Source organism: Coffea arabica, chromosome 3c (genome assembly GCF_036785885.1).
Source record: "Coffea arabica cultivar ET-39 chromosome 3c, Coffea Arabica ET-39 HiFi, whole genome shotgun sequence".
NCBI lineage: Eukaryota > Viridiplantae > Streptophyta > Magnoliopsida > Gentianales > Rubiaceae > Coffea > Coffea arabica.
Window position 1 is genome coordinate 1,110,854 of NC_092314.1, and position 25,675 is coordinate 1,136,528.

The 25,675-nt window shown below is 36.6% G+C and overlaps 3 protein-coding genes across 5 annotated transcripts; 1 reads left to right on the plus strand and 2 right to left on the minus strand.

Annotated features, from left to right (window-relative positions):
• Window positions 1-102: 102 nt before the first annotated feature.
• Window positions 103-13,448, minus strand: LOC113733927 (phospholipase D zeta 1). Of its 2 annotated transcripts, none has more exons than XM_027260168.2 (20): window positions 12,927-13,448; window positions 12,097-12,198; window positions 11,834-11,949; window positions 11,588-11,745; window positions 10,781-10,951; window positions 9,820-9,993; window positions 8,543-8,785; window positions 8,339-8,455; window positions 8,009-8,148; window positions 7,725-7,874; window positions 7,114-7,270; window positions 6,514-7,038; window positions 5,353-5,463; window positions 4,362-4,508; window positions 4,079-4,276; window positions 3,059-3,160; window positions 2,189-2,320; window positions 1,854-1,919; window positions 1,237-1,298; window positions 103-1,164 (listed from the first exon to the last, which is right to left on the minus strand). In XM_027260168.2, exons 3-20 carry the CDS (start codon window positions 11,892-11,894, stop codon window positions 915-917), a joined length of 2,964 nt encoding a protein of 987 aa, XP_027115969.1. In that variant the 5' UTR covers window positions 11,895-11,949; window positions 12,097-12,198; window positions 12,927-13,448; the 3' UTR covers window positions 103-914. The 2 variants fall into 2 exon arrangements, with proteins under 2 accessions (XP_027115969.1, XP_027115968.1); XM_027260167.2 differs by having other exon boundaries at window positions 11,588-11,729; window positions 12,927-13,365.
• A 3,336-nt stretch (window positions 13,449-16,784) lies between these two features.
• Window positions 16,785-17,354, plus strand: LOC113735318 (uncharacterized). Its single transcript, XM_027262336.2, has one exon. The coding sequence runs from the start codon at window positions 16,785-16,787 to the stop codon at window positions 17,352-17,354; it is 570 nt and encodes a 189-aa protein (XP_027118137.1).
• A 5,265-nt stretch (window positions 17,355-22,619) lies between these two features.
• Window positions 22,620-24,353, minus strand: LOC113733930 (ethylene-responsive transcription factor RAP2-3-like). Of its 2 annotated transcripts, none has more exons than XM_027260178.2 (2): window positions 24,035-24,353; window positions 22,620-23,348 (listed from the first exon to the last, which is right to left on the minus strand). In XM_027260178.2, the coding sequence occupies exons 1-2, from the start codon at window positions 24,204-24,206 to the stop codon at window positions 22,735-22,737; spliced, it is 786 nt and encodes a 261-aa protein (XP_027115979.2). In that variant the 5' UTR covers window positions 24,207-24,353; the 3' UTR covers window positions 22,620-22,734. The 2 variants fall into 2 exon arrangements, with proteins under 2 accessions (XP_027115979.2, XP_027115980.2); XM_027260179.2 differs by having other exon boundaries at window positions 22,620-23,342; window positions 24,035-24,351.
• Between the last annotated feature and the right edge of the window lie 1,322 nt (window positions 24,354-25,675).

The window sequence follows — 25,675 nt, forward strand, 5'->3', positions numbered from 1 at the left end:
AGGAACTAATTTATGTAAAAGTTAATTTGAGATATATATATATATATATATTTTTTGAAAACGACAACAGTTGCATAATCTAATCTATTTCACACTAAGAAGGAGGAGCGGACCTAAAAAGATCCAGAAATAATTTGAGATACATGGCCAACAAGTTATAACTGTGTCAGGAACCATTAAAAAAAAAAAAAAAAGTCATCAACGTCTGTCCACAATGTTCCTTTTTTCAGTTTTTATTTTTTTAGGGGTGAGGGGAGGTTGGTTGAACCATATTGCTCTATAATCTATATTGCACAGAAGTCTTGTGCACAAATTTTTGTGAATCTTTCAAAGTACATAAAATATCACTCCCATGAAGAATTTAGATATCTTCGGTGCCTGCTGATATCGTGCTGAATATTATCGGTTGAGAAGGTAAACAATCATTTCTTTGTCACTGGATCCTCATCCTCCTCTATGAACAGAACTGCAAATCTTAATGAAAGAGCTTCCCGCAACTGGCAAACTCCGGCGCTTATTGTCAAAGTAGACCACCAGATATGATAGTTCAGGTGTCAACAATGGACTAATGCCTTGAGGAACACCAGAGTGAATCATGAAACTTTAATTTCATTCATGTACATGTAGAAACATTAAGCAGATAAACTTGTATATAACTTCCACTTCCTCGAACATTAAGAGCCCTGCTAAAGAGCGCCTATATATAACTTCCATTTTTTTTCTGAATTTTCTTGCTTCGAACTGAAGTTTCTGGTCAACCACCACCCCTTTCCATCTCTCTCTCTCTCTCTCTCTGGTTGGGGGGCTCCCGCTGTGTGTGTACTCTCCGCCTGAGGTGCATGTCTCACCATACTTAAAGACACGTGGAAGATGATTTTCAGCTATATACAAGCCGTAGTTAATAAAGATGATGCTCAGTGAAAAACTTGAGATGATGCATAGTACTCGCTTTCATTGAACACAGGTCTTAAATCTTCTTTGGACATGAAATCCAAAGGGAAAGAAACAAGATGCCCCCTAACAGATTCTAACCTCTCCAAGGGATCAGTGCATTTAATATCCCCATCTTGATAAGACTCGAGCTTATTTGGGGCTATTCCTAAATCAATGGTTGCCTGGCCAAGTTTTTCTTTCCAGTAGACCATGCATTGACGGAGAGAAGCCCTGCAAGCTTACAAAGATTTTTATACAATCAACAACAAAAAGAAAAACAAATCTTTGAAAGAAGGAACGCACCTGGAATGGATTAGATCATTGGGTATACAAGAAAAAACATCTTGGTAGACCATGGTATTTGTCTGGCAAAATCACATTACACAGAGAAGTTAGTTGGAGGTAAATAAAAGCCAGTGTTACAAACCCTAACTCATAGCACATATGAGTTCACTCATTGTGAGAAGTTAGTTTACTCATTACATTGAGAAGTTAGTTGGAGGTAAATAAAAGCCAGTATATAAGATTACTCATTGTGAATGGATTAATTTTCTATACACTGACCGTGTACACACTTTCACCATTAAATACATGACACATAATCCGAATTTGAATTTGAAACCCAAATTTTGCATATGTGTCGTGCATCCAACCGTGATATTGTATACGCTGTCAGTGCATATAAGATTTACTCATTGTGAATTCTTTCTTTTACATTCGAGAAGATTACAAACTTGTTGGCTCAAGTAACTAAAATGACTCTTCCATCAAATCATACTCTGGAGTTTAACTCCCATCTTTATTATTGCAGACAGAAAATTATACACTGAGAATCAAGATAGAAGTAATGGGCAACAACCATATCCTGACAAAGATGAGCAAACATTTCATTGACGACGTACTTGAAAATGGCATTTTACCTTGGCAGTTGCCATCCATATTCCCTTATACGTAGAATCAATCACCGGATCTCTTATTTGATGGACCTAAAAGAGGATAACCAATTATCACCCAAATCTCACATCTCAGAAAAAGATGAAAGACAGATGCAGAGGCCAGAGGTTAGAAATCTTTCATCTATTAATTCTACCTAGTCCTTTTCTACTTGCTTTTCTGTGAATGACACATAAATTGGCTATGCATATCCCTCCTAGAAAGAATGGGGAAAGAAAAAAGAAAAAAAGGAGTTCCATAGAAGAAATGATTTCGAGAGGTATGACTATCACACGGTATCAAAAGGGTGATGGAAACTAACCTCTCCAGCTCTAAGACCAAGGTGCTCAGACCATAGAGAAAGCCGCAAGCTCGATGCAAACTTCCCAGCCTTCCATGCCTTGCCTCCCATTAATGAATCAAACAGTTCTTTGTCCTCAACTAGTACACCAATCTGAAACAACATAAGTAACATGGCTGGTCAGCAACCAGGGGCATAATTTAAAATGCGAATCAGAACCAAATTCCTAGTGAAAAGCAAACCAAATTCCTAGTGATAAGCAATCCCAAATTATGTAACGAAGTGGAAGTAAGATTCAACAAATTTTTTGAGGTTCAGAGTACTGCAATATGACATACAAGTCAACACCCATACCAAGATGTATTTAGATGTGCATTTTATCAGCTAGGAGACAAAGCTTGCATAGCTTACCAAACAAACTTCTATGCATAAAGAACAAAAGGAATGGGCTGAACGACGTGAAAAATAATAATTATTGCGATGCTAAGAAATGGCTAAGAAGCTCAGGAACTTATGCTTGCTAGAGGAAGACCAAGATAAATTTGACTCAGAGAAGAAGTATTCTTCCTTTTCTAACAAAGCTAAAGGAAAAGTATGTGCTTTCCATTATTCTTTGAATAAAATAGACGAAGCAGCTGACATCAATCACTCTGCTTAAATGATTATACAGTGATGCCTGGTGACCAGAATAAGCAAGGTACAAGTCCTTTACAGAGGTATAAAGATGCAATTTACCACCCGTAATCTACAAGGAACAAACTCAAGTAAGAACCCATGAATAAAGACTGAAGAGAATGGAAATAGAATAAGAGAGTAATGTAAACCACCCCGAACATTCAACTAAATCTGTATAAAAAATCCACAGATAAAGAAAAGGAATAAAATATATACCTCAGAGTCCCTTGAGCCAAGCAAACTTCTATCATTGATGTTAGCAGATCCAACTAGAGTTATACAATCGTCAACTATCATGATCTTGCTATGTACATACACCTAGAGAAATGAAAAAATCACCAATAGCATCATCAATTTTATGTTGTAGAAGCAGAAAAGAGAACTTTGTAGTGAATAGAAACAGTGAATTCTTATCCCCTTGATTTGCTTTTGCAAGTCAAGTGTAGTGGAAATGAAATGCAATTATCCAAACATTCAACAAATTTATTTTTCAGTGCTGTAACCATCAGACTATTACATGTTTCCATGAATTTCATCTTTTTAGATACTAAGCAGTTCCATGGCTTCATGAGCTGTAACTACTACGAGTAGTATCAATCAAACAAACAACTCATTTGAGTACGGGCTGCTGTTTTCTACCGTGCATAATTCTGCTCGGAAGAATACAAGTGGCTCTACATCAAGATAGAATGAAGATAGGGGCAACCCCAGAAAGGTGGACAGGACCCAAGGTGTGGAAGAGAAAGGAGGTGAAAATGTACAGGGTTTAAAAAAAAGAGTTAAAAAAAAAGAAAATAAAGGGACAGATAGCAATAAATAAATAAATAAGAGAGTTGTCTTTGCGGCTGCAAGGGGTACAGTTAAAGCAATGCAAAGTTACCAAAATTAAATAATATTTTAGCGTAAAAATCTTAAATAAAAATAACAAAGGACTACCTTAGCATTTCTTCCAATTTCAAATATGCAACTTGCAAACTTCTACACTTAGATATAATGTATACCAAATAACGAACTAACATATCCTTATTAAATAATCAACTAAAGATAGGTCCTGCCTGTCTAATAACTAACAAATGGACAGTTCACTCACCTAAACGGTAAAGTGCATAAACGAGTCAAATTTACACATAAATACCATCAACAACTAAACAATCAGAAGGTCATAGAACTAGCAATCAGATGCTTGCAAGAGACTTCTTAATACACAAAACTTGAAAAAAGAAATTGCACAGTCACCTGACTGGAGGCCACAGGACCACCTTCAAAAAGTCTACCATGAGCTCTAAGACCGTAGAAAGATATATAGTCATGCACTCGAGGTCCGATGTGATCATAAAGATTGTCCAATATCGAATTACGTCCTCTGCATATTGTTCGATACTGCCAATGCATAATTGCTCTCACAGATGCTGCACCACCATCATCCACACCACCCTGCCAAAGTATATAGAGTGAAAAAATAAATAAATAAAGCAAAATTACTCATATTGGACAAGGGGAACACAACCAAGCATAGTACCTGGAAGCCTGGAAGAAGTGGTATGACAATTATAACTCTGAAACACTTCTTTTCCTTGTAAGCTCGCATAATGCGTTGGTATAATGCTTCCAATACACGATTCCGTATGATCTCGTCTCCAGAAAGACCTGAGATGAAGAATTGATTCTGGAACAAGTTTCCAGGAATTTATGTCAGACAAGAAACTAAAAGCAGTTTAGAATATGCCTAGCCTCCTTAAATGGAAAACCACTCAAGAAAAGACTAATCAAATACTCACACTGACGGCAATTGCATCAGACAATTGAATGCAAATTTGATAATACAAAATCAAAAAGCAACAAAATTATTCAGTAAAAAATAAGAATGTTCAACAAATGACCTGTCACAGGCATGGTAATCGCTTTCAAAAGATATCCCTTGTAGAAAAGGAAAACCAACTTCCTCAAAACCAGACCATGAAACTTACAGAAGAAAAAAAGACAGACAAGTGCAACCATCACTAACATTAGCTTGTACTTCAGAGATCAATTGCCTTATCCATCACAGGAACGAAAAGGACACTTTTGAATAATTGAAACCTGGGGAGCTTCAGAAAATGCTAAATGAATGGCTATCAAGACATAACATGTAGATCCCACTGAATGCTGTAGAAAGTCGAGCATAGGCAGTTTCTTAGCAGTCACCAAGGATAAGGTAGTGTTCCAGTTATAAACAGGACACTAGTGGCACATAGGGTCCTTTCCAATATTATTTTCCAAGTTATATTCTCCTCTGGCTGTGCCTTTAGTCCCATCCATACCACCTTCCCATATTTCACAATTTTCCAAGACTTGCTCAAATATATTAAACACTCCGCACGAAAAGTCACATTCAAAATATTTACCTTCCTTCTGAAACTACTGGCCCAAATTTACTCCAAATTAGTTACCTAGATTAACACAATTAATTCATTGATTATCAAAAAAAAAAAAAAATTACCACAACTAAAACTAATAAAGGACAGGAATACCTCAATATATATGAAGTGTTCTGCCTTCTCGATAAGAGAACAGTAAGCACTGTGAATGCTTTCCTCTATTTGGCTAGTTCCAGCAGACCATTGACTGACACTCCTTATAACCTAAACTTGGAAGCATCAAAGGACAGTAGTTATTTAAATAACCAACATAAAAAAGAAAAAAATTTTAAAAGAGTATAATCCTCAGATATATTACATAGAATCTTCTAAAACAAGCTCATGTTTGGGATGCTGTAGGCCCAAAAACAGTTGCAGGTCATTTTTCACAATATACCCACAAAACACATTCCACCACCTCCGCAATGACAAGCCATTGTAACATGATGTAAAAGTAAGCAATTAAAACAATCTTAATGAAATTCATATGATATCACAGTACATTCTCCCACTAAGAAAAGGTTTTAAGCTAAATATTGTGAACTATACTCATACCAGAACCAGTTCTTCTACCTCAGCCCATGTAGCATATATAACCGCTATTTGCTTACAAGTAAAGTTATGTAGGTCAAAGCCCCCCAAAAAGAACTTGTTAAGTAGAACAAGCAAAGATTCCAGCATAGCCTAAATAGTCTTAAACAAAGTGTACTTTGTGCTCATTAACCAGTAACAGACACAACTGCACTAAAAAGAATGACATAAACAACCTGGAGATTATAGCACACCGCTCTGTTTATATAGCCAAACACAACGTACTATGAATCCCACATAGGAGGATAGCATGAGAACATCAACATATGAATCACGCTTATAATAGTAATATGTCTAATGTTTATTTGTTACATGATACAGAAACAAAAACATGATCTTAATATGTAATATATCCTTCCTAGCAAGTGGGAAAAGTTACTAATCATGCCCATCTATTAGGACAGGAACCTAATCTACTTAATAATCACCAACACTTTTTATATCATACACTGATGGGATACAATATGGATGCACGCATGTCACTCAGTATAGAGATCCTCAACCTCCTAAAGAAATTATATCTAACCCCACCTAGAGAAACAAAATCCTGAGCCAGAGTTGCATGGCCTAAACACTACATCTTCAATGATCAATAAAATTAGATGTATACATGAACTCAAGTAGCTCATCATGGATAAACATTTGATCAGAAAGAACTGGGGCACTGTGACATTTAGATCTCACCTGACATCGACATGAAACACGAGGACCAACTTGTCCACTTTCATCTGCCAGATCAACTTGACCACTTCGATCCTGTGTTTCCCACCATTCATTACCTGAAGGCTTGAATCCAGGCTGCATGGAAGACAACTCCTGCAGCATATGTGAGGCATCAAGATCATCTACAAAACCTTTCATTGGCATATCTGGATTAATTGGTTCAACTTTTGACTTTCGGAAAGAGAAAGGACTTTTGCTGGGCCTGCTTGCTTGATCATGGAAACCATATTCCCTACTTAAACCATTTAATTTTAATTGCCCCTCTGAAGCATCGAGCCCATCTGCTTCTTGAGGCATGAGTAAGGGGATATCCTGGCAGGATGATCGAGCCGAAAATGATTCTTGCTTTTTGGTGCGTTTACGGATGTTTCCATCATTCTTAATTTCATCATCAATGTCTCTGTTAATTCCCATGTAGTGGGGAATAACCATGTGATGCTGTGGCATAAGGAGTGGGATCGCCTCCTCATATGGAGCTTTATTCCTCTGAAAAATGATATAGCTATAAAATCACCAAAGCTTTTAAATTCAGAGAATACCTAAAACTGTAACAAGATTAACCTTTGCATAGTTCCAACGCTGAACAAAATGTCTAGCAACATCACGGCAAGGCGGTCCCCAAAAAGCACAGTGAACATCATGCCATGGCATACGCGGATACTTTTGCCGATCTAATTCATCTTTCATAGTATCTTCCCATGAATTTGGTTCCGACTCCCTGAATTGTTATTAGGTATCGGACAGGCAATTATTAGACATAATCGATGCAGATTGTAGCTCTCCACAAAGTCAATCTCATCACTGTATGTGTGTGTGTGTGTGTGTATGTATGTATGTATCACACAATGAGTCGGTACATTTGTAGATCCATTATCATCAAAAAGCAAATTGACATTGAAAAGTTCCAGATCCAAATTATTCATACTTAAAGTAAACAATGTAAAGTATCCATCTTTACTTGTTCTTTGCAACAACAATCCTCACTCAGGTATAGCAACAAACAACTAGAACTACTTCAAGATCATTAAGACCAAGTAATTTATGGATGTTCCAATGCAGCAGACCATCATGTCCCACTAGATAATTCTGAGACTAAATTGACTTCTAAAATCAGGATAAATAGTTAGCTACAAGATTAAAATGAACTTGTAATGAAAACACGGGGAAAGCACCTTGGGTTGTAATAGTCCTTTCCAGGCCAATTGCAGGGAGGGTAATCGCCCACTTTGTGATCAAATGAATCATAGCGACCAAAGCAGAGGTCAAGCCCTCCAAGAAAGCAAATATGGTGGTCAACAATAACAATTTTCTCATGGTGCGACCTATGTATAAGCAGATGTAAGTCCACAGAAATTTCTGTTTCATCACTGAGTGAAAACAATAATCAAGTACCATATCTGTAGGAAAAGAGTATGAAAACTTAAACAGCTACTGGCTTTGACAATAAGGTGCATACCATAAATAGACACCAGTAGAAAAATGGTCTGGATATCGTAGTACTCTCACATTCTCATGGATGCCAAGAAGCTTTTTCTTGCTGTAGACACTGTTAATTTTCAGAGCTAGCGCAACCTCTTTGTATAGAAGAATATAAATCTACAGGAAAAGAAAATTCAAGAATCCAAAATTAAAGTTCATACAGTTAGGATAACAAAAGCAGGGACAAGCCACGTTCAGATGCAGCCATATTTTCATGAAAGCCACAATTGTTTCCTTCAAAGAACTTCAGAAGTATTGGCATGTATGAAACATATAACAAGTAAATCATATGTACAGGCGTATATACCTGAACACCTTGCTTAGCTTTCATTTCTAGTAAAGCATCAAGCCGAGAGGATGCATGAGCATCAAAAGGCCGCCGCAGGTAGAGTTCTGGGCAGAGCCACCAACCACAAATAAATATCTGCAGGAAACTTCTATTCATATTCTACTTGCTCATATAATAAAAAGTGAAGAATATTATCTGTGAAGGTGAAACTAAAGCTTTGACCTCTGATTTTGCATCCTCAATTGCCAAAGCAATCGCTTCAAATGCCACCCGACCATCTACAAACCACTGAGCCTGACTACCATCTTCTGTCAATCCCCGAGGAGGAGCAAAAGATCCAAAACGGTGAGGGTGACACCAACCCTCAGGTGGCCTAAGACCAGCATCATTAATTGCAGCAACCCAATCTTTGACTTTAGCATTGGCCTTGGTTCTGACCTTGATGCACCGGATTCCACAAGATACCTAATAACATCATAATAACTTCAGAAAAAGTGCAACTTCTTACAAATAGCAATGCTGACCTTGGATGAAAACCAGTCACTCATCATTTTAACTGGGACTAGGAAGCTAGAGGCAAGGTAATACAAGTCTATGCTACAAACTTCCTTTAGATCATGATGCTTTTTCTTGTTATTCTCATAAAAGCATGGTACCAAATATTCCACTGAGATGTGGAAAAGTTGGGAAAGGAATAGGTTTTTATTAAAAACCCAAAGGGCCCCCCAACCCATGAACCTTTAGAGTTGCTTCATTTCCACAATGACTTGCTTGGGTATTGACCTTCTTCTTCTCCTTCTACATCCTTTCAGGAATAGTAGCAAAAATATTCTTTGCAGATCTCCAACCATCTCAACAAGTTTTCTCTAATTTAACACAATTATGATTGTTCACTTTTTGTAACATTTATTTCGTTCAAATTCAGGTCAACATTTTATTTCTTAGTTGACTAAATCATTAGCAATTTCAATACAGCTCCTTACTTGCCCAAATTATCTCTCTTCAAATAGGTGGCCTTAACCCTGAAATTTTCATTTTGATTATACTGATGCACTATGACACTAGAACATATAATGCTATCACTCCATTTAACCATATCTATTTGTTCCTATGAATGCATCATCCCCGGTCCCTTTTTTAATTCAATCATGAAACCTAAGCGCTCAGATCAGTAAACCCATTATCCATATCTTTAACTAAAATATTCCGTCTCCAACAATCAAGAATTCAAGGAAAATTAGAATCCTAATCCTCTTTATATTCATCTACAGGTTTTTATTTATTTATTTATTGAAAATTGATTGTCTACAGACACACTCCCAAAGACATCCTTCTCAGGAACAGGATGCAAATCTTTGTTATCTTTAGAGACCCATAAGATGCTCTAAGGACTAACAAGAAACTTTATACTTCAGGACTGGACTCCGAATGTAATGCTTCAGGAAGAGTGTCAACATAGAATGGGTCCTCTACAAGAAAAACATGCATAAACAGCTTACCCTGAAATAATGGCGCAAAGGATTGTGATCCTTTACTTCTTTTGCTAATGATACACGGCCATCTCCATTACCATCTGATGCTGGTAGTACATCAAATACAATTATATCTAGAGGTTGCGCATCAAAAGGATCTTTGAGGAAGGCCAGAAATCCAGGCTTGAGTACAGCCCAGACCTGCATATAATTCCAACACTGTGATATTCCTTGTAGAGTAAATCTAAATTAGATACTACAATACAGGTATTAGGAGCATGACCAGATTTAAATTAGAAACTAAACTATGCATATTGAAAGCATAACTCCAGATAGCTGAAAGCAGGTTCTAACAATTTCAGCATTCAAGCACATGACTGGTGTTAGCTAATTGAGAATGCTTAAAATCAAGTGAGGACACACAAACAGATTTTTGATGACAAGTTGAGGCCACACAGTAAAAATGCTTAGATTATGGTTGACACAATATTGAGGGATCCACAAGAAAAACTTTCCAGTAAAGAGAGAACCAAACGAGGAAAGCTGTAAAATATGAAAAGACGAAATGAACGCAGTAAGGGATACAGAAAAGCAAACCCAGTACAGCCTACCTTTTTCATCAGGTTGCGAAACCTGTATATGAAGAAAAGGGAGAAAAGACTAGGAATAACAAAACCTAATAATTCTCTGAATAAGAACCACATAAACAGGATGCAAGGAAACTCAAAATTCTAACTACCCCAAGCACTGACCTCTTAGACTCTCCAACCAAAGTCATCATGAAATAAAAGTAAAGCAAAACAACAATGGTCTTGTAGCAACTAAAAATTGAAAGGTCACCAGTCAATGTCATGCAGTAGTTGAAAACAGTAATGGATCCAAATATGAGAAGAGGAATTCTCAAGTAGTATGCAATTTTCATTATCCCCAAAAATCAGAAAAAACAGAACGAGAGATTCATGGTAGATTATCCAGCGAAGATAATTACCTTCTGCCAATTGTCTTTGCAGCAGCTGAACCACTGACATGAACAACAGCCTTGATGTTCATCATCACTCGGGATTTTTGGTAAGTGCTTCACCATGACATAATCTTCTTTTAGCTTAGGACCATACTCTGGTAAAAAGGACAACCTGGAGACTTCCAAAAATCTGCAAACCTGCCATATAATTGGGAAATGTGAAAGACAGAAAAATACCGAGAAAGAAATCTGGAGTAGCCAAAACATGAATTCAACTTAATTTTCAAAAAATGGAAACATTAGCTGCATAAGAGTTGTAGCCTAAATACACAGTTCAGCTTAAAACAAATCAAAGCAACGATATCTTGACTAACAATCGCAATCTCCTAGTGCTATTACGGGTTAGTTACTATTCCACCACACAGATATTCCATGGTCAATTATTCTTTGGTGAAAGAGATGTGCGAGAATTTCATACACATGATAACATGGAAGTACGTGCTTGTGAAAATTTTCCCTACTGAATTTGTATATGTAACATGAAGGGTTGAAGTAGTTGCCGAATATCAGGTAAAATCTCTCTAGGTGCTCATTTAATTCAAGGCAACTTAAGAAACAAGGTATCTCATTTACCGGGTCAAGCTACTGACTCATGCTCTTGGTGCAAGCACACATGCATAGAAAACACTCTTTCTGTTAGTTGCTGAATTCTAAGGATGAAAATATGAACATTAAAGAAAACAAAGTGTGCTAATTATTAGGTTGTAACAAAAGTTGCTACACTATCTTGCAAGCAAATCTAAAACAAAAATTCTAGAGTAAGACTTTGCATACCTCCCGCGAATTCACTATATCCATGTTCCCAAGAAAGTGATTCAAGTAGCCTTGCATTGCTACTTTTGATCTGTCAGACATTGAATTCTGCCGTCCTAGGGCAGGCCGAATAATTGGCAGGGCAGCACTTGACGGAACATCTCTGAACAAAAAACTACCTGTAAGAATCATACAAATTATGATGCTACTCGCAGTATGTAACACTTCCTCCCCTTTCACAATAAGCAATATAATCTCAAGATTCACCTGTTTTTGACACTTTCATCATTACGCAGAGGAATGGTCTCATCTTCAGCTTCTTCATCATCCTGCATAACCGGTGTATGATCTCCTATTCCTAAATTTTGAAGCCATTCTCTGACCTTCACATTTACGCATCCATAAGAAACACATCAGCATTCCACCACAGATTCAACATGAGTAAAAAGTGCAACAGTTTGATCAAACAAACCAACCTCCTAAAAATAAACTGCAAAAATGCACACCTAAGCAAATGAATCTAAGCATACCTGCTCCTGCTTTTCATGAATTTCCTCAATAAATGCCCTTTTCTTCAACGCAAAATGTAAATAGAATACTTGTGAAGCTTTCTTGACTAACTGCCACTTGAACTGAAGAAAGAATAAGTATTAGTCCAGCAGAATCCAATCAATTACAAACCTCCTAACCTATGGGGGGAAAAACACTATTGGAATATTGAAGCTACCATTCAACCAATTGAAGTATTAATATTTTTTTTAGGTGGAACTGACGGTAACGAAAGGTACCCAAATAGGCTACCAATCTTTTCGTCCCCTGTCACCAATTTTAATTGATAATTGTAGACTACCAAAATTCGCACAATCCATCAAAATTCACATACTGCCCATAATTAAAACCAAATATGTGTAAGGTAACAATAACTGTCACAACAACAATATAACTCCTAAAATTCATTTTCAGTCAAACAACATCCTAAATTAACAACTAAATTTAGTTTAATTACGTCCAAAAACCCAAACTCACTCAATTTCAAATCCGAAAAAGCCCCAGTTTTTACCTCGTCTACAAGAACTCTAAGTTCACCCTTTTGGCGTTCCCTGTCAAAGCCAACACTCCTCACCTCGCTCTGATTCCTAGCTCAGGTATAAATGAACAAACTTCCATTCATATCCAGTTCTCAAAAATCCAAACTTGAGCTGATTCCAGCATCACTCTATAAGCAATCTGTTTATGTTCTAGTCTCTTCTATAAAACTCAAAGTAGCAACTTCTCCATTAAACAAATTTCTACCTGATATATTGAAACAAACAAAAAATAAACTAATAATGGCAGCAAGCGAGGCAAGGTGAAATCATACCTGTTTGTATTGGAATTCGATTGTATAAGTGAGCATAATAGGGCTAATATCGGCAGCATCGGGGCGGGACACCTGAATAATAGTAGCCTTAGGCAACTCATCGAAAATTCGAGCTGACTCGGCTCCGTGATGATGATGAAAGGAGAAGAATGATGACATCATCATCGGCAGCGGCTCCGATTGCACTTGCACGTACCTCGGGCCTCCTCCTCCTCCTCCGCCGCCGGTCACCAAGTGCTCCGTCGACGCCATTCTCTCCGATCACCACTGACGATTTAACAAAAAATACAGAAACACGTGTACAATCGATAACTATGTCAAAAAAAGGAATGACGCAATTAATTTGTTCCGGATAGAGATCAAGAAGAAGATGAAACAAAATTGAGAGAGAGAAATTTGAGAAAAATAAAGGGCTGATTAGAATTTGATTTTTTGGGATGAAATGTGGATTTTCCGTTTGGTAGTTTTCAACTTTTCTTTGTCTTCCGTTACGTGGACTTTGGTGTGTGGTCGGTTGTGGATAGTCCGGCATTTCAGGATCCGGGTAGATTTGAATTGCAGTACAAGTCTCTCGCTCTTTATTTTTTGGGTTAATTACATTTACCTCCCCTGAGGTTTGACCATATTACCAATCAATCCTTGAAATTTATCCAAATAACAGTCTCACCCTTTGAATGATCAAACATTTAACAAAAACCCCCTTAATGCCGAAAATGCCCTTTTTGAGACCATATTGCATTAAAAAAAGAACATATTTTTATTTATTAACCTTTAAGTAATCCAAAAAAATCATCAAAAAGTTTTTGCTTATTATTTTATAAAATTCATATCTTTGCTTCCATAAATAGTTTTGAATCAATAATTATTTTAAATCTTAAAAATAAATATTAAAAATTAGATAAATTGAAAGAAAAATAAAAAGGAAGCAATTATTTTAAATTCTCAAGTATGGTTCGAATTTGTGGTTCAAGATATGTTGCGGAGAGCACAAGGCATGTTTTCCTCAATTTGAACCACACTTCAAGAATTAAAATAATTTCTTCTTTTTTTATTTTTCTTTCAATTTATCTAATTTTTAATATTCATTTTTAAAATTTAAAATAATCATTGATTCAAAACTATTTATGGAAGCAAAGATATGGTTTTTATAAAATAATAAGCAAAAACTTTTTTCTATTTTTTTGGATTGCTTCAGAGTTAATGAAATAAAAATATGTTTTTTTTTTTAATGGAACATGGCATCAATAAGGGCATTTTCGGCATTAAAGAGGTTTTTGTTAAGTGTTTGATCATTCAAAAGGTGAGACCGTTATTTGGACAAATTATAGGGATTGATTGGTAATATGGTCAAATCTCAGGGGAGGTAAATGTAATTAACCCTTATTTTTTTCAAGTCTATGCCTTCTAGTTTTCGTTTTCTGACTCTCTCTCTCTGCTTTTTTTTTTTTTTTTTTGGTGTTTTACAACAATTTTTTTAATGGTTTTGGTTGTGATTAGCCGCTAGCCAGGATAATTACCCCGAGCTTAGCACAATTGTGTGAGTTTTGGCCTTCATTTGGAGATAAAATTCCCAGCACTAGTTTAAATCATCAAAGAGATTAGGAAATAGAAACTATGAGTATGGCTATTTTGTTCAAGTGGAAGTTGGGATAAATGGTCCTTTTCAATTTAGGTTCTAGAACACAAGAAGAAATCTGTGGCTAGTACAGGGTAATTACGGTTTGCTTTGGAGCATATCAGCAGATGAGCTATTGTTTATACTTGACTAATGGTCATTAGGATGCAAAAGCCTAAACCATTTCTTGTTTTGAGTTTTGACTGGTAGATTTTGCTATTGTGACCCAGATAAACCAACTTAATTCAACGCAACTTAATCAATACTTATATAAATAAAAATTGTGAGTCAATTGATGCTTTCGAATTTATTTGCATTAGAATTTAGAAATTGGCCTAGGTCTCCTTGATCGCATGCTTCGTCCCTTAGGAACTGACGTAAGTGTCAAGTTTGGACCACTACTAATATGCCAGGTATTTCTAGAGAATAGAGAGAGTTAATTCTAATCTGATTAGAAGAAATGTGGCAAAAAAAGAAACAAAAAAAAAAAAAAAAAACCAACGAATTGAAGGAAGACATAAATTCCAAATGTTTGGATAGGAGATTATTTGGGATAAATTTTTAAAGAATATGCTGTGACATTTTTTTGACATGATATACAGTGAGATAAAAAGATGATTAAAAAATCAGTTGATGACACAAATAAATCAATGGATGTAAATAAGGTGCAATCAAAACCATTTATTAGATATTGGATCATTTAATCCATGATGATCTATTTACATAAAACCAATTATCATCCATATATCAGTCTCTAAGCAAAGGCAGGAAAAATGAAGACATAAAGCAACCAAGACCAAGAGGGCTACAAATGCTGGACTCATTCTCTAATAATAAGTACTACTACAAACTGAATGGTACTGAATACCATGGAGATGTTTAAGCAGTTAAGAATTACGTATTTTTTAATACCTAATAACAACTATACCAAGCGCCTTTTTGTTGCATCCAAAAAATTGGTAAAGTTATTGTGGCCTGTAAATGCACTAACAGTTTGGGCCCAAAGCAAAGCCTGCAGATCTAGACGGTTGCTGCCTTGTTTATTTCAATCCAGTTTGGATATCTTCCATCGATTTGTACTTGTTGGGCTTCGAAATCTTTTCCAATCGATTCTGGATTTATTAGTTCCTTTAATAAATATGGCGGGTTGTTATCGGGGACTAACAAATAGTAGCAGTAGATAACTTTATGGATTAATTAATAATTGAGCTCACCCACCATAATAAAGTCTTTGGATATCAAATCAGGCACAAGGAGCTTTTCACCAAAATGTTCAAATACATACCTGACCTCACTTGATTTTGTCTGCCTCAGGAGTTAGCCTAAACTTGACTTCAACAATAAAAGCTTATTATTATATTCGGTGAATTATTAAAGATTTGACTCATCCATCCAAATTCCACCTTCCATTCGCTTGCAAATTGCAATGCAACCTTTTTATACGATGATAAACTAGTCTAAACCCTATACATGACAAACCAATTTTCAGGAAAACCACTAAAAAGAAAGGTCCAATCATTTTGCCTATTTTGACCCTTTCACTTCTCATCCCACTCCTCTCTTTTCTATATTTTCCAATGGAATGGTAAGACAACCGTTTGCTTATTATATGCATGAAATGAATTGGCAAAGACAAGCCCATCGTGAGGTGCTGCTGTGTTCGATTCGCCCCTCCTACCGTCTTGTATATCTTGGAAGCAGGGTGCACAGGTACAAAAAGAGATTAATTGATAAAAAAATCGAGATATTTTCTGTATCAAAAAAAAAAATTTGACAAAGACAAAAGCTATGATAAACTAATCTAAACTCTATCATTTTGCGCATTGTACATGATCTTCAAGGAATTTGTTACTACTTTTAAAATACTACTAGATAGACTAGTAGGTCACTAGAACTGGAGTAAGATCTTTACATAAATGTCAAAAAAAATTGCATTGGAAATTTGGAAGAAATACTAACGTACTAACCAACCGTGGCGTAGGCGTAGAGGAAAAATCTTTCAATGCCACACGTTTATTCAAGAAAAAAAAAAAGAATCAAGGGTTATGTTACCTGAGTAAAGCGCGGACCTATGTGGGCGCCCCTTGAAAATTCACCCCAAAAAAAAAAAAAAAGACAAAATAAATACTTACTATTCCCTTCCCTTCCCTCCTCCCATTGCCCCGGAAAATCTTCGCTGCCCAAAATCCCTAACCCTAGCTGAAAATTTACTCCCGCTTCTCAAACCCTCATTCAATTTCCCGATGGAAATCTCTGTCATCTCCGATGCATTAACGTCAGTGGCCTCAACCCAAGGTTTAAGCTTAGGGGTTTCAAAGCTCAACTTCTGTTCAAATCAGTCTTCTGAACAATCCGCCGGAATTCTTCAAATCTCCGCCATGATTTTTCCGCTCGATGCTGTTGCACCACCGCCGGTGAAGTCGAATCGGACAAGAACTTTACCGCGTAGACTGATCAAGAAAAGGCGTCGTACCAGAAGAAGATCTTCAACCGGTGATGATGATAATGATGATCCGGAAGAAGTTTTCGGGTTTTTTGGCGGCGACGGAGGAGTTTTTGATGGGCCGTTTAATAATGGTGGCGGCGGCGGCGGTAGTTGGAATTTTGGTGGGTTTGGAGGGGCAAATTGGGAAGGGTACTCATCCAACTCGTATAATGATCCAGCGTTCGATTTTGTTTACGAGGTGTTGTCGTGGATTGTTTTATCGAATTGTTTGCATTTTGCGTTTAAGAAGGTTGTGAGGATTGTGGCTGATGTATTTGGTGATCCTGCTAGGGAGAAGGTCCCGATGAGATTGGAACCTGTTTGCTGAATTGGTAAAAGAAATTGACTCCCCGATGCAAAGATAAACTCTTTACTCTGATACACATAATTTAGGATTTGATTATATGTTCTTCGGGAAAAAAATTATGTAAATAAGTGGACAGTACATTTAGGACTATGCTTCTTAAGTTCGCCATTGCATTTACCTTTTTATTGTTTATCAGCGTAAATAATGTAAATATTCATCGATGGATGTCTGGCTGATTTTCAATTTGCTTTACTCTATATGATTCTTCTATCCACGGACTGATATAGTTGCGTTGCATGGATTGCGTGTTTGTGATACTTCTGTTATACGTTCTGTGATGATTGTTGTGGAGATGTGTTCCCCTTCCATCATACAAGTCTGTGAGCAAAGATTTGAGTTGTCTTGACAAATAAATAAAAGTGTAAGCTGGAGATTTTTTATGCTACTTGACTTGCAATGCTGGATATGGTAAGGGTAGCACAATCAATTACTCCTAAAAATTTTTTTGCTCTTGCATTTTAAAGATTTGCTTGGCCTTAAAGATGTATCTTTTTCTTTGTGATTCTTGATTATCGTAGACTTCACATCTCCCCTTCAAAAATGATTTCCCTCCCTATATCCCTGCCTTTCAATGTGGTCTACGTTGTGTATTCTGGGCCTGTTGAATGGCAAGATCGAGTCTTTGAGCATGGTATGTTGCTGTATTGTTGTTTGGGAGTTCATAGGATAGTTATTACTTCCATGTGTGCGTGTCTGAAGCCTGTGATCACCTGTTTCATTTCTGGTTTACCAACTACAAATATTGTAACTAATGAGAGCCAAAGAGGCCGTATTTCTTTCTGGTTTGAGGGCCAGAAATGTTGTAACTAGTAAGATCCAAAAGGAGCATTTGGTGGTTTTATCTTCTTCAGAAGTAAGAAACCAGTAATTAGGTTGGCCCCTTTGGGTAGTCAAATCTCCTATTACTGCCAGAAATTACGAACTTTCTTTTGATGTCCCTGCCCTTAACTTATTATGTTTAAGATCTTACGACAATGAAGTTAGTGAATATCGATCATATGCCTTGTGAAGTGCTATATTTACATTTTCTTGCAAAGGAACATCCAATGGTCTCTCTTTTACTGACTTAGAGGCCTTGAATACCATAATAATTGGGATTTGCCTAGGGCAAATTTCAGATTCCTTATTTTATTTGAAGTCAGGCTGATTGATCGAAGCATGAGTGCCTTTCTTTTGGGGGTTTTGTTCACGGCCTCTGAACCAATTTAGTATGATTGCAATTTTTTTTTTCTTCTTTTGGTGCTTGTCCTTGCATTGACTGTTGAGTCAACTGGCTACCTCCTCGTGTAATTTCTCTAGCACAATCGCTGTTGCAATTTTTTGTAGTTTCTTTAGTATTTTACTATTAAAATGAAGACTAACAGAAGGTTCGGAGGCATGTGCCTGAAAGACTGTTTGTTCCCCAGCAGGTTGGTTGGTAAATTCTTGACATGCTGTAAGGTTAAACCAATCTACGGTGGATGCAGCATGCAATGGACCTAACTTATCCATGACTTCATACCACACTTTTCTACTTTCTACGCCATTTATCTTTTACGATGGGGGAACTAGGTAGCAAACTGTCAAGGAACATAGATGGCAGTTTGAAAAAGCCCCACGCATATGTCCCATTTAGATTTGAAGTGACACAATCAGCACTTGGTTCATGCATCTTCTTAGTCACTTTCGATCGACTAACTATTCCTAGTAATCACAATTACACATAAAACACTGGATAAATTATTTTAGTACCCCGAGTCTCTATCTGCCGACGTACGGCTGTCTGTCTGGTCTGTGGTTTATTCCTTTCTCTTCTTCTTGGATATGGATCTTTCTCACTACTTTGTGTCTCTTCTATCTCCTGTTCCAGTAATATTCGATTTTGAACTGCTAGATGTGGCAGTAAACATCATGGCATTGTTCATCTGTTTCGTAGAAAAGGGGAAAAGATGTTACCGGAAATGTGCAGAAAATTTCAAAGAGTGCCCAAATAGTTGTTGGTCCCATTCAGCGTTTACTCCTCCTTTCCGGAGCATTTTCCTGGGTAACTTCCTAAGTACCTTGTAGGTGATACGGCTGCTTTGTACATAACAGCTCTTCCCTCTAATACCCGAACATAAAAGTCCTGTGCCAAAATAAACAGGCATAGGATGGACTCTGAGAACGAGATGAATGCTGGAATTATGTACGAAGCTTCTTCTTCAAATTGCGTTGGATAGAATTTCAAGAATGCGGGTGATTATCCAGCTGAAAACAAACTCTATCGTACTTTAATTTGATCGCCGAAGTATTTTGCGATTTTTTTCTGTTAAAATCAGTAGTAAATTGCACTAACTTGTGTGATATAAACTGAAAAGTCAAATTCCAAAAAGTTTAAGGACATTTTTTTCCCCAGCACACCACCCTAGGTAACTTGCCAAACAATTTATCTTTTTACCAGAAAAGACCATTCCAAACTGGTATCAAGCACCTTTTGTTTTCGAAACAAACGAGTAAACATGAAAATCCATTCGGGACTCCTGTCAAATTAGCGATCGATGCACGCTTGATGCGTGTGTAATGAATGTAGAATCCTTCGTTTGAGATAACGAATGTAGAATCCTTCGTTTGACAACAAAATTTAAAAGTAGTAAATTTAAAAAGTTATTGCAACAAAATATGATAACAATCAAACAAAAAAATTAAAAGAAGCAATCACACGCAGTGATTGACTAATGAATCTTTTAAGAAGTGGAAAATTTTGTTCTAAATGTACTCTCATATTGAGATGGAACTCCACAATCATCTAGAGGATATTGTATTCAACAATTGAAAAGCATCAAAATCTTATGGCAAGAGATAGAAAAAAAGAAGAAGAAGTTTCGCACAAAGGAGATGTAAAAGAAGTTATTTATGTGATTTTGATTTGTAGTTAGGTGGTGGGGGTATTTCATTGTGTGATGTTAGTGGTTAGTTAGAGTGGGATTAGTGATGAGTAGCTATTTTCTTGATAAAGGTAATATGTACATGTATAAGAGAGAGGAGAGTTGAGTTGAATGATAAAGAAGGAGAGATTTTTAGTAAGAGATTCTGAATCCAAAATCTCCTACTTAAAAAAAATAAAAAAGAGAATATATACACGTCACAAAAGACTAATCTAATTTTCAAATGGTTCAAATCAACTTTGCATTTCAATGTAGGCTCCGTATGTCTTGACTTGGAGGTGGTTCAGTATTTTCCGAGTCTCCAGTAACAACGAAGTCGGGTCTATCTTTTCTTCGTAGTAGTATAGGAGTAGTCGTAAGCAAATATCTATTATGTTTGTCAAAAAAAGAAAAAAAAACAGAGAAAACACCTGTGTGTGCAACGTTTTCCCGTCATAGAATGTAGAATAGTCAATAATGTTTCAAATGCGCGGACTACCGAATCCAGCCACAGTAAAAGTTGGTGTGCACTATACAGTTGACCCCTTAATTATTGAGGTCTGAATCCTTCTCTCTACCACTACCAGAAGAAAGGGTTCACGAGATTGAGGTGCGATTTTTCATATATATATATAGGTTGGAATTCAAGACAATCTAAGATTTGACGTTTCTTGGGTGTTTTTTGTACTCTTGTCACCGTAGCATTTGCGAAATTTGGTTGAAGATTTGAAAACGTGCAGGCTGCAGCTTAGAAAGGAGACATTTTGGCGATTATCCGACGTGAAAAAACAGTGCGGACAAAAAATACTTTGATACGTTCGGTGCTCTTTTCAGCGTTTCCCCTTGACAAATGACTGACTTATTTTGTATGTAAAAGGGGTTCCAGTCTTACAATCTTAAAGGGGATTCCAATCACCATATGTAAGGATTATTTCCTTTCTTTATACAGTCATCACTGCACTAATACTGGAGGTGGCAAAATGGGCGGGATGGGCGGGATTTGCTTGGGTTTGAGATGGAACCGAGTCATATGGGTTTGGATCCAACCTTACCCATATGTGTTTTGGGACTAACTTGGGCGGGATCATTTTGGGATGGGTTTAGATTCATCCCGCCCAATACCCAAATTCATTTTCTACATATTTTTTTCCTTTAATTCATTTTTTATTTTTTATATAATTTTAATATTTTTGATTTATTAAATTTCTTTTAGTTTTATTAAATAAACATGCAAGTGCTTTATACTCAAGATTCCCACCAAAAATTGGATTAACAAATAAAGGAAAAGATAGATATACAGCCATATTCCAACATATATCAAGATGGCCAAGGTCCTTAGGATGTTGAATATTTATCCTCATCATTGTCCAAGGATGACAGGTCTAAACTAACTGAAATGCTGGAAATTCTTGTGGATAATGACTAGGAAGACTACTAGATTATATTCGCTGGTATGACTATAAAAATTGTTAAAGATAATTTTTGAATCTAAGACTCCGTTTGGATTGACTATTTTTTCAAAAAATAAGTTTTTCAAATACAATGTTACAGTAATATACAATAACTCAAGAAACATCCCATCCATATTAGTATATCAAATATTTCAAAAAAAATTTATAGTAAAAATTTTTCATATACACGGCTACAATAAAATATTTCAAAAACACCTACCAAAAACAGCTAATCCAAACGGAGCCCTTGCCATTTGAGCCCAATGGGTACCCAAGTATTTCCCATCCTTTCCCATTCATTAATGGGTATAGTTGGGATGTGTCCCAACTTAAACCCAATACCAAATTATAATACCCATCCCGCCCAAAGTTCCTTTGGGCATGGGTAGCCCATTGGGACTTGGGACAAATTGCCAGCTCTAACTAATACGTATGACTTGAGTACATGTGTAATTACGCAAGTCAATTGGAGCAAACATTATTATTAGTTAAGAAATGGGTGATTCAAGAAAACAATTATACTACTAATACGTTTTAACTCCTAATAATCTGGCACGTCAACCAAGCACAAGTAGCGGTGTATTAATTGTAGTAAACGGGTTGATGTTAAAAGGGAATTCTCTCCTCAAATAGTGACCTCATCATCCTCTGTGCCCCCCACTGGCAACAGTGCTTAATTACGAAAAGGTGTCTTGATTGGATGAATGGAACAGCATCATTACCAATCAGACATTTGTTAATTAGCCAAATGCAGAACACGACAAAATTTTTTGCAATGAAGTAATTCTTCTAATCATACCGTGACAGTAACGTAGCTAATTGATGCCAAAGCATTATTATTATTATTATTATTATTATAGTGTACCATGATATTATTGACACCATCCACAGAATGCAGTAAAAGTTATCCCAGATCAGGCAGTAAAAGTCTGAAAGTACACGCGAAAGACAAAACAGAAGAGAGAAACACACAGTTTCTAATCTAGATAGTCTATGGTAAAATTTCATTTAATACAGCAGATTATTAGGCTGCTGGGCTGTAGCAACAAGATCGTCCATCATCCAGAGATCAACCGGGTCCGATTCAGTGATCCCACCAAACTGAGATGTTGCTGTGGTGGTCGTCTCAGGTTCTAAGCCCAGGAAAGATTCCAAGCTGGAAAATTGATCCCCATACTGATAATCTTGATCAGTCACTTGGGACGGATAGTAAGGCTGGGGTAGGAAGCCAGGGTCCACAACTGGCGGGGTTGGTCCAATTGACTCCAAGATCTCCTGATCAGGCTGAGGATAATAAGCCGGCGGTGGCTCAGGGGTGACACAACGCCGCTTGGCCAGTGGCTGCCGAGGTGGTGTCGGCTGTGATGGGGTGGTTGGCGGCTGCTGATCATCAGCAACAAAGTTGAGTTTAGCCTTGTCGCCCCGGATGCGCTTGGCTGCCTTGTCATAGGCCCTGGCTGCTTCTTCAGCTGTGTTGAATGTGCCGAGCCAAACTCTAACGCCCTTTTGTGGATCGCGAATCTCAGCTGCCCATTTTCCCCATGGCCTCTGTCTGATCCCTCTGTACTTGTTCTTCCTAGGCTTCTGACTGATCTTCTCAGCCTTCTGATTACCACCTGCTCCTACACTTCCAAAAAAATCACTTCTTCTTGCTAATACTACTACATCAATAATCATTCAAGTTCAACAAATTCTTTCAAGTTGTTGTGTTGTAGCATGAAAACTTGATCTACTATGCACACGTACATATGACAATCTAATAATTACCTATGCATATACATAATACATACATGCAGCTACACCGTATCAAAATATACAGGTGGATATAATAAAGTAAGACTTAGTACGCATGGATTTGTGACAATCCAGATGGAGTTGTTGGTAAAGAAACAGTACTAGTAAATGTGTTTAGAGCCATCCTAAATAGTAAATACGCAGTCCCTAAGAAAGTTGATAATAATAATAATAATTGGAAACTAAAAGCCTATTCTATGTAAGCTTGCTGAAGTATGCAATAAATGTATTGACATGTACGTATGAATTATCAACATAAATCATTTTCCGAGCGCGCAATAAATATCACGCAATTAATTAGGTTGTCATACAACTGTACTTTATTATTGGAGTATTATTATTATTATTTTTGGGGTAATATATCCAATAATGGAAAAAAAAGTACATAGAGGTAGTAAGTAAAGTAGTATTAATAAACCAAAAAGATGAATAGTAGCAGCAGAAAATTCAAAGATATGTAAGCTGGTGGCAGTAGATTGTGTTCAGGTAATGGGGGGGGGGTGAGTGGACCGACCTTTCTTTGGGAGCTTGTTCTTGTCAGTGGCCTTGGTATCTGCAGCCTGGCCAGAAGGGTCGAAGCCCCAGAAGGGAGAGATGGTGTCAAACTCAGCCCACAGTTCTTTTGGGGTTAACTTCCGGCCGGGGTTGATCGGAGACCCGCCGGAAATGATTGCACCTCCACACATCCTTCTTTTTTTTTGGTTGGTTGTTCTTGTTCTCTGGCAGAGGAAGATGGTAGGAAAAAGTTTTCGGAGAAAAGCGAAGAGGAGGAGGAAATGAAATGAAAAAGAAGGAATAAATAGAGCAGACAGAGAGAGAGAGAGAAGGAGAAGGAGAAGCGTTACGTATTGAGGGTCTTAGTGTTGTGTTTTGTTACGTGATTTTACGAAAGAGGGGACGGTTACGATTCAATAATCAGTGGGAAAAGGACAAGAGAGGAGAGCTGAACCCAGACTTTGTTTTTATATTTTATTTATATACATATATGGGATCGGATCGAACGGTGGAGAGAGGGCCCATCCATTTGATGTTGATGATGTGATGTAACGTAACGGGGAAATTTTCTTTTATTTTATTTTTTGTGGGTCCAGATGAGATGAGATGTGTGATGAAGTTATGCAGATGATGATGAGACGAATCTTCTGTCCTACACCTTGTGTTACTCTCTGTTCTATTTTTTTATTATATTATTATTTTTTATACATAAATATCATGTTTTAATTTTTTTTTATTTTCTTAAGATCCAATAACTATTAATTGAGTAAACAATAAATACAGTAGTTTCAAAAAAGCAATATATAATAGAAAATTAAAAAATATAGCAAAAAATTCATTAAAAAATCTCATTTTTTTATGCATTTTGATTTTTTGAGTTTGTTAAATTTTATTTTTTACTCAATTAATAGTTATTGGATTTTAAAGAAACAAAAAAGAACTAAAACATGATATTTATGTATGAGAAATAACAATATAATAAAAAATGGAACAGAATGTGGGACAAAAGATCCGTTCCGTGCAGATGAAATCAGTAGTGAGATTTTTGCAAGTTGGATGCGGCTTCTGCAATTGGGCTATTTTAAAAGATATACTACTAGTCTGTATATAAATACTGACAAAATAAATAAATGTAAATATTAATGCGTTATAGCATGTAAAAAAAAAACAACAAATTAATTATTTGTTACAATTAATTTCATCTTTCAAATTTATATTGAGCACATCTATCTGGATTATGTTTTTTTTCAGACAAAAAACACATCTATCTGGGATTATTAATTGCAACTGCTGCTTTGCCTATCGTCAAATTATGAGAGGTCTTTTTTAACAATAAAATTAGGAGATTTTTTTCTGAAATAATAAAATTGTGATATTAAATTAGTTGATTCCCGGTACATAGTACTAATACATCAGAAGATTTTCTTTGGATTTTAGACCATATGAAAAAAGAAAGCATTGCCACTATACTATAAATAATAATCACATCAGAAAATTCTGCCCCCCAAAAAAAGGCATTAAAAGAAACATGACGACAATCGAAGATTATATCCCAAAAAAGGAAAAAAAAAAAGAGAGTAAAGATACACTATTACTGTCTCAGAAAGAACCAATAATGTCGACATAGTGGCACCAACCTAAAAGCCACGCGGAGTCGAAG